The 9,462-nt window shown below is 58.0% G+C and overlaps 1 protein-coding gene across 1 annotated transcript; it reads right to left on the bottom strand.

Moving 5' to 3' along the window:
* Positions 1-57: 57 nt before the first annotated feature.
* CIAO3 (cytosolic iron-sulfur assembly component 3) lies at positions 58-8,019 on the bottom strand. Its single transcript, XM_081257456.1, has 11 exons — positions 7,388-8,019; positions 6,296-6,391; positions 4,673-4,816; positions 4,254-4,386; positions 3,562-3,696; positions 3,170-3,288; positions 2,887-3,016; positions 2,375-2,447; positions 1,760-1,897; positions 1,174-1,331; positions 58-1,085 (listed from the first exon to the last, which is right to left on the bottom strand). Exons 1-11 carry the CDS (start codon positions 7,451-7,453, stop codon positions 847-849), a joined length of 1,431 nt encoding a protein of 476 aa, XP_081113582.1. The 5' UTR covers positions 7,454-8,019; the 3' UTR covers positions 58-846.
* Between the last annotated feature and the right edge of the window lie 1,443 nt (positions 8,020-9,462).

Genomic DNA, 9,462 nt, shown 5'->3' with positions numbered 1-9,462 from the left:
TAAAGCTTTGAGAGGCCTCTTTTTTGATGCTGGTAAACACTCGTGAAGAGAAACCGGTTTCAGAGAGAGTTCCCTTTACTAGAAGTGAGCTTCTTGGGGCCAGGCCTGGTGGGCTGAATGCAATCTGCCCTCCCCCTGCCCCTTAAGTGGGGGTCCAGCTGTGGACACAGGACTCAGCCAGAGAGACCACTAAGGCCTGATAGCAAGAGTCCTTCCCGCCTGGACTCAGCCCCCAAGACACAGGTTCTCAAGCCCCCGAGACTGCAGCTTCATCGAACACCTGGTTCTAGGTGGAGGGAGCACCCATCCCCAGCTGGGGTCATGGGCCAGGTGCCTGTCTCCTGCCAGTGTTCTCTGCTGCCCAGTGTGGCAGGGTTCCCCAAGCTCTGCTGTGAGCTTGACCAGCCTGGCAGGTCCAGCCTATCACCACCCTCCACATTGCAGCTTCAGGTGACTCTAGAAATGGGGGATGAGGAACCCCCCCCCCCCTTTTCTCTCCCTTAAGCTCCCCACAGGACGAGCTGAAACCCTCACAGCTTAGGCCGCCACAACCAGGAGGAGTCAGGGCACCTCTAGGGCTCTGGGCCCTTGGAGAGGTTCCAGCAGTTGGTGGAACCTCTGGCCCCCGGCAGCAGGGAGTCCGGGTGGGCACAGGCTCAAAGTCACCTTTACTGGCTGGGGGGTCCTGAGTCCCATCTCTATGTGGGTCCCAATGTCCCCACATCTCATCCAGCATTTTGGGGGTGTGCCCTGGGGCCTCGGGCAACTTCCCTGCTGGAGATGCCACACGCCTTGCTGGGAGTCCCGGTGCTGGCTGTGTTGGGCCGGGTGGATCCTTGAGGCCTCCTACCACCTGATGCTGAGGCTGGAGCCAGCCTTTTCCACCGCGTGGTAGCTTGTGTGCAGTAGGCGGCTGGCCTGCTCTGAGCCCTCGCCCTGCAGCCAGTGCCCATACAGCTCCTGGACCCCAGGCGCATCCTCTGGTGCCTCAGTCCTGACCATGTTGTATATCCTCTCAACCTGCTGGAGAAGCTCCTTGCCAGGCGTGTCGGGGGCCTTGAGCTGGCCTCCACCATTCAAGCAGCCTGTGGCAGAGAAGGAAGGGCAGAAGTGTGGTCAAGGGGAGGGTGTCAGCACATGGGGTCCCAGAGGGCCCAGTCTGTCTGCAGCTACCTGCAGGACAGGCCATGACCTCCACATAGTGGTATGGGCAGCGCCCTCGCTTGAGCTTTTGCACCAGGTTCTGGATGTTGCGGAAGCCGTAGGCCACGGCGAAGTGCAGCAGGACCCGGCCGTCCCTCTCCAGAGTCACCTCCTGGAGGTCCTTGTTCCTGAGGGGACACAGACCAGGCTGTCCACACGGCACGCCCAGGCTTCCTCCCGGGTGGGGGACAGTGATAGGGGAGGGTAGGAAGCTCCCTTCAATGAGTGGGGCAGGTGGCCTCAGCCCCAGCCTTGGTTTCCTGGTCTGTAGAATGGGAACCCCACCTTCCCAAGGTCTGACAAAGGCCCCAGCCCGCCCTCCCTGGAATGGGGACTGACGTTGGGACACACCCTGTGCCAGGAAAACCGTCCTGCCACCATGGGCCTCTGGGGCCCTGGGTCACCGTGCTGTGGGTAGGGGACACTGAGCCCTGTGATGAGGAGACCAAGGGCTGGAGAGCTCTGGCCCCTTCACATGAGCCAGAGGGGAGGGCCCAACTCCTGCCTGGTGCCCCGAGAGGCTGCCCTGCCCCAAGCTCCAGCCCTTCCCACTGACCTCAGGGGTCTGTAGGTGACTTCAGTGACGTGGATTCCAAAGAGCTCCTGGGCTGCATGCCGGAACACGTGCTCCAGGTAGCCCCCTGAGCCCCCACCCTGATGGCTGGTAGGCTCCTGGGCAGATACACTGCTGCACCTGGGGAGGAGGGCATGGCCTCAGGTGGTAGTGGGGCTGCTGTCCACCAAGGCTTCTGGGTAACCTCTGTCTGTCATGTTTGAGAACACTTGCTTTCTAAGTGGAAGATGAGTCACAGACTCCAAGGCTTTGTGGGTGTGTCAGGAGGAGGCTCTGGGGGACAAGGACCGTCCCCTCCGTCATGTCACCTGTTCTGGGGAGCTCAGACCTGTATGAAGTTGGGGTCAGCTCTGATAACCATCAGCCAATTGTCCACAGGCCGTCTCGTGAACTCAACCACCTCTGGACACCAACACATACCACGGGGCAGATGCAAAACCAACCAGAAGGAAGCTGAGGCAGAGAAGAGGGGGGAGGACAGTGCCTGCCCCCCGCCTCGTCCCTTCTGCTGCCCACCAGGACACCTGTGACCCCAAGGTCAAGAGCACCCCAATGCTGGACGAGCTTACTGCTCCTAACATGGCAGGCGCAACATACAGACTGTCCAGGGGAGCCGGCTCCAGCTCTGACAGTGAGACCCCTTCTTCTTCCAGCAACTTGAAGACTTCTCCTACGATGAGACCACAGCACAGACAGATGCTCTTCAGCTGAATCTCAACAAAAACAGAGACCATGAAAGATCCCCACCACCTGCATCCCTAGCAACCCGTGAGTGGCCAGACGTCCAGCCCCTGCTCGTGAGTGGAGGAGGATGAACCCAGCCAGAGGCAACTCCACTTCTGAAGGGCCTCCCGGTGCTGCGGTGGGGCAGACGCGCCTGACCTTGGGGTGCCTCACAATGCGCCTGGAGTGGGCAGGGCACCGCGTCCCTGGACAGCGACCCTCCCCGGATCGTCTGCCTCCCGGGTGGGCATTCATTTCTCTTTTAAGCATTTGGGAGCCTCTGCAAGGCTGCTCAACTCACAGATGGGGTGACCGACATGAGCCAGGGGGGTTGTGCTGGGCCTTAACGCTGGGGACACAGCGCCAGCAGGCTCGGGGCCCCACACCTGTTGTGATGACACAATCCACATCGCGTGTCTGGTGCTCTTGGCTGAAGAAGTCGGGTCTGGAGGCTTCCAGCTTTTTGTCATAGCAGGGCATCACCGTGACGTGGTAGATCTTGTCGGGGGTCAAATGCTGTGTGGAGAACACGGCAGTGGTGCAGCTGCCTGGCCCCAGCAGCAAAGGCTGAGGCGGGGGTGACGGCACAGGCATGGCTGGGAGCACAGTTCTGCGTGTGGGTCCGTGACCACTGCAGTCTTGGCTCATTTTGTAAGATGTCCCTGTTACCTGCTGCTGGGAGAAGAAGTCCTTGACCAGGGAGCCCATGACCTGCTGCGGGGACCGGGCGGTGCTGATGTAGGGGAGGAGGAAGTTCCCGTGGGTCTTCTCGGCGTAGCAGATCCAGCCTGAGGCCAACACAGGGTGGGGGTGGTGGGGGAAGCGAGCAGGGCAGGGGTGTGACTTTCTGGGGTGGACTGACTTGTACAGGAGTTAGGAGCCCACTAAGGAGCCCCCGCTCTGCTGTCGCCGACACATGTCTCAGGTGTCCCTATGATCACCCCTCCGGGAACTGAAGCAACTACAGGTGACCCTCAGGCAGTGCCTGCTGACGAGCCCCTCCCCCAGCACTCCCGTCACCCATGTCCAGCTGTTGACATCGGTCCGCAGCATCAGCATACCTGGGCAGGCGGAAGTCAGCAGGGGCAAGGCCTGCTTGGAATCGGCTTGTGCTTGGAATCGCCGCACAAACTCCCGCTGGCTCTCGAGGAGGCTGAAGTTCCTCGAGAAGGTGGTATCAAACACGTAGTGTGCCCCTGCAAGGGAGCACCCACCTCACCCCAAGAAGGATGGCCACAGCCCCAGGTGCTGCCCACCTCGCCCCGGGAGCAGGGCTCTGCCTTCCCGTGGGGCGTCACATGACACGCTGGTGTGCAGACAGCCCAGCGTCCTTGGGCCTTCCTTCCTTTGAGCTCAGTGGCTGCCAGGGACCAGGCCAAACCCTGCATGCTGCCTAGGGCAGCCGCCAGCACCGGGGCTCACCCCACGTCCTCCCAGCCCTGTTCCCAGCACGCAGAGGTTGACCAGCTGATCTGAGCCAGAACACAACTCAGACCTGGGAGATGTGCCTTGATGGTGACAGTTTAAAAACAATATTAGGAGTGAGTAAATTCCAGACTCGGGAAGTGCAACATCAGAATTCAGACAGTTTTCTATCAAAAGGCACTGCTCTCCGTATCAAAACAAAACTTCAAGTTGAAGTCAACCTCAGATAGAGTTTCTGATGTGTTTAAGCCCAGTGACAGCGGGGCATGATGAGCCCCCCGCCAGCCCTTGTGTCCAAGCTGGAGCTCACCCAAGGTTCAGCATCTACCTATTTTTTTAAAGAATGCAGTTAATTTCCTGGCGGTGTCTGTAGGATTCAGCTGAAATCTCACAGCCAGCGACGCTCTGGACTGGGGAGAGACCGAGATGACAACCAGCCTCTGCTGATCAGGCGCCGCCACCTGCAAAGCAAGGGACCTGCCGCTCGCTCTGTGTGTTTAACAGATTCCAAGCCTAACTCCATCAGGGCGTGTCATTTTTGCAAACATGCAGAACCTAAAGTTTAGGGTTAACACTAATGTCAAAATACAAGTAATTGACTGAGATCCCACCGATGAGACCTAAAAATGTCAGGAGTCACATAGGACAAAGGGCACCAGAAGATGAGCTGCCCTGACAACACGAGTGAGGGATGCTGGGGTTGATGTCGGGTTAGAGCGGCATCCCAAAGACTGCCCCACCGCTCACCTTATTAGCACCTAGAACCTTCCGCAGCTCCTCGTGGCTCTGCTGAGTGATAAGCACGGTCTCTGCCGAAGTGACGCAGCCACTGCAAGCCAGGCAGTCGTCCAGCGAGATCTTGGCCTTCTCCAGCTTCTTCGTCCCTCCATCCTGGAAGCACAAGAACCTGGTACCCCAAGGGCCCTCCGCATGAGGACATGGAGCTCTCAGATGATGAGACCCACAGGGAACCTTCATTCTCCGTCTCACAACACTGACAACCAACTACTGGCTTTATGTGCTGTAAGTTTTTAGAAATTAAGTATTTATTGCAGAAACACATATACACGTTCTATATTTTCATAGTGGCACCAAATTCTAACTTTGGTACAAACTTGGCTGGCATGTCAGATCATATTGAAGAGGCTTGCTGCCCGCCAGGGGTGGGAGACGGGCATTAAATCTGCAAAGAAGCAGCTGACTCATCACAGAGGCCCTGGACAGTCGTTGGTCCCCAGGCTGCCCTCACGGGGCTGTGGGGACAGGAAAATGCCCAAGACCAGGCTCTAAATGGAGGAGGAAAAGAAAGGCAAGGGCAAAGATTAAGGAAGAAAGGACAGAGGAACAAGGAGACGGGCAGAGGGAGGAGATGGCGGGAGGCTGTGCCCACCTGGGCTGTGCCTGCCCAGTGCCAACACACGGAAGAGTGGGTGAGGGACACAAGGGGCAGTCACAGTGTCAGACTCGGCCAGACATTTGCAGAACTTGGTGTTCAAGCCAGCCTCCAGGCTGGGCAACTCTCCTTAGCTGCAAATGATCCCAGTAGAGCCCCTTCACTCCCTCTGCACACACAGGAGTGGTCTGAGCCAGGGTCAGGCGAGCTTCAGGGGCCCAGAGTGTGACCAGGGGGCTGACAAGACTGGAACTCCCTTCCAGCCCAGATCACTAGGCCTTACTTAGCACCAAAGCCACAATTTGAGCTCAGTGCATTTTCCCAGGTTGGACTGGCCTCAAGGCCAGGCTGTGATGCTGTGCTGAGCAGGGGGCTGACGTGCTTCTGACTTCCCTCCAGATCAACCACTGCTGCTCTGGAGCAGCGCCCACTTGGTACCTAAAAAGGACCCAGTCTTCCGTGCTGTGCTGGGCTTGGGTGGGACCCGTGGTGTGCTGCTGCGTCACCCTCCTGGGCTGAGTGAACAGTGGCTCTCTCCCTGTGAACTATGGATCCTGCTGTCTGGCCCTACTGTGAACCATCCTGTGGCTCCTCCCCTGCTTGGGCAGGATCCCCGGGCCAGCGTGCCTGGTGGTGCCTGCGGTCCCTGGGACAGCACTGATGTTCTTGAGAGTCCAAATGGCAAACAGTCGGGGTAAATTTTAACGCCATTGGATTAGGATCTTGTCATTGCTAAATTACACAGGAAGCAGGTGTTCCCTAAGAACAAGTGGTCTGGACTAGAAAATCTTACACAATTACAACTCAGAGAGAGAAGGAAAGAGGGCGGGGATGCGGGAACTGCCATCTCTGCAAAGAGCTCTCTGCAGAACATATCTGAGAAAGGACTGGTGAAACGTGCAAGGTCCTGTGGCCCCTGCATTTGTCACTCGACGGAGCAGTGAAACGTGGTTCAGGCCAACCGAGCTGGCACTTACCTGACTGACTTGGAAGTAACTCCCGTCATCTTCGATGTGGATCTTGGCCACGCCGCTTCCCGGCCTCTTATCCACCCTCATGGGCTTGATGCAATCCTATACCAGTGAGAAACCCCAGCGGGCACCTGAGTGCACAGAGGTGGAAGAAGAGGGGCAGCCTGATGGCCACACCACCACCTGGGACGAAAACTGTGCCCTGATTCCGGTCTTCCTGCAGCAGAAGCACTCTTAGTGCTATGGATCTTGTCACTACTTACCCTACTTACGCCTGGTCAGACACTCTGTCCGACCAAGAGTCGCTCTGCAGGTCACAGTCAGATGGAGGCGGTGCTGACTGGGCCTGCACGCTAACCTGTCTGCAGACAGCACCAACCCCCACCCTCACCTTCCTCAGCGTAAACGTCTGGCGGGGCACCTTGGCCAGTTTTTCATTGACTGCTGGGAGGAAGCCAAGGGGCCGCTAGGAACGCTTGGCCCCGCCCAGTTCCTGGAAGAAAGTTCCTTTCTCTGCCCAACTCGAGTTCTCGCGGTCTCTCTCAACAGGAGCACCTCACTGGCCATCGCATTCCCAAAGGGAACTAGCCCCAGAAAGCCTTGGTGGGAGGCCTGTCCGAGCTCCTCCTGCCGCTGTGCCGGGACCAGCCCCACCCGTTCCTCCTCCTGGGACGGCTTAGCTATGGCCCTCCGAGCCCTGGTCCTGCCTGGCTGGTGGCAACCGATAAGCGGGGACACCAGATAAGGGCGGCCGGCTCTCAAGTGCAGCTGTCCTGTCCCCTTTGGGAGCAAGCTCTGTCTCCCCCCCCCCGGGGGCGACACCTACGACGACCACCGCGGTGACTCCAGCGGAGCACCTCCCAAGCCCTCGCAGCGGGGTGGGGCCGTCCCACTCCGTTCACACTCAAGGAACTGGCCAGGAAGCTCGGCAGGGTCTCCCGGGCCCCAAGCTAGGTGAGTCCGGCTGCAGTGGCCGCCCGGGAAGGGGACGCGGAAGCTACGGGGCTGTGCGACCCAGCAGCCCCGCTTCTGAGCCCCTCAGGGGAGAGACTGCGGCGGGGGGGCTCCCCGCGCACGGCCGCCGCCCGGGCCGCCCACCTGAGACGGCGCGATGAAGTCGTCCAGGTCCGTCAGCTGCAGGGCCCCGCTGAAGAGCGACGCCATGGTGCCACACTGCCGCCCGCCGCCGCGCGCAGGTGTCGCCAAATGCCGCGAAACGGGGAAGCGGTTCCGCCACGCTGCCGGAAAGCGTCCGCATGGCTCATGCGCGACTGGCTAAGGGGCCGGGCGTCTGGAAGGCGCGCGCCCCCTGCTGGCGACGCCGGGTACCTCTCACTCTCCTCCGTGCCTGGGCGCGGGCCGGGAGGCAGAGGGGCGGCGGGGAGGCGAGGGCGCCTCACTCGCGGTCCCGGGCTCACCTGCCAGCCAGGTGTGCGGGCCCCGCCGTCTCCGCCCCGGGAGAGGTGCAGCCGACTTGCTTTACTTGGTTCCGGACGCAGCCCAAGAACCCAGAAGGGCGCCGGGTACGCAGAGACGCCCAGTGTCTGTTGAAAAGAGAAGAAAATGAGAGTGACGGGGATGAGGAGCCGTTCCTCCCGAGGCTGCGGCTCAGTGCAGAGCCCTGGGGTTCTCGGAGAGAGTCCGCGGTTATTTCAAAGACCAGCCTGAGAAAACTCCATTTCCCTGTGAGATTTTATTACCTGAGACAGAACCGCAGCTGGCTGGACTCAGTTCTTGAGTCGTCATGTACAGGTAATGACCACTTTTTTATGGGGCTTTCCAGAAAACGCCAGTGATGGAATCTGGCACATCCCCAGGACCCACGTGGGCCCAGCCCTGAAGGTGCCTTGGCAGGATCAGCCCCAGAATACCCCGCAGGCAGGGCATGATCTCACATGCTGGGGACCCATCCCAGCCTGTGCTCTTCTTGGGGTTCTTGTTCTGATGTGGGCTCTACCTGATGATTCCTCACCTACCTGCGGGTTAACTGTGATGTCCAGGTGCCTGAGGCCCAGGTGTTAGCGAGAGGGGCTTTCACCAGAGGATGTACCTGGTGGGCTTCCAGGCCCCAGCACCCGCCGTCCTGGCAATACCTGACTAAAGTCTGGGGTACAGTGCCTGAAATCTCAACATTCTCACTCATTATTAGAACCAGACAAATACAAAATAAACTTAGTTTCACCTCAGTGCCCCAGAGAACGTTTACAAAAAATGCGTGAGGATAATTGCTGTTGGGATCGGGCCAGGATGAGGGTCAGTTAGGCTGGGGTGATGGAGAGGGTTTATAGCATAGGGGGCTCTGGCTGAGGCTGGGGGACAAAGGAGGGCTCTTCTAATGCTGGAGGGGGACAGTTTGCGTGTAGATATGCAGGGCAGTTTCCATCTCTCTTTCCCCCAGAACCAGTGGAGCAAAGGTGGGGGCTAGTCAAAAGATGGAAACAGCCCAAATGACCATCGACAGATGCGGATAAAGGAATGTGGTCCATCCACACCATGGACTATCATTCAGCTATAGAAGGATGAAGCGCTGACACACTGTAATGTAGATGAACCCTGAAAACACTGTGTCTAGTGAGAGAGCCAGACACAGACGCCACTACTGTGTGATTCCACTTATGTGAAATGTGCAGAACAGGCAGGTCCATAGAGACAGGAAGTAGATTAGAGTTACCAAGGCCTTGGGAAGGGGTTTCAGTTTGGGATGATGGAAAAGTTTTGGAAATAGATAGTGGCGATGATTGAACAACACTGTGAATGTAACTCTTGCCACAGAATTGTAAACTTAAAAATGGTTACAATGCCCAATTTTTTTTTTTTTTTTTTTTTTTTTTGCGGTACACGGGCCTCTCACTGCTGTGGCCTCTCCCATTGCAGAGCAACAGGCTCGGGACACGCAAGCTCAGCGTCCATGGCCCACGGGCCCAGCCGCTCCGCGGAATGTGGGATCTTCCCGGACCGGGGCACGAACCCGTGTCCCCTGCATCGGCAGGCAGACCCTCAACCACTGCGCCACCGGGGAAGCCCTGCCCAATTTTGTTATACATATTTTAACACAGTTTTAAAGTTAATAATGTAATATGTTAAAAACCATTGAATCGCACACTTTATTTATTTATTTAATAATTTTATTTATTTATGGCTGCATTGGGTTTTCATTGCTGCCTGCGGGCTTT

This window comes from Mesoplodon bidens (assembly GCF_964165515.1).
Source record: "Mesoplodon bidens genome assembly, chromosome: 15".
Classification (NCBI taxonomy): Eukaryota; Metazoa; Chordata; class Mammalia; order Artiodactyla; family Ziphiidae; genus Mesoplodon; species Mesoplodon bidens.
Note: the sequence above shows the minus strand (reverse complement) of the source record. Positions and strands in the feature narration are given on the sequence as shown.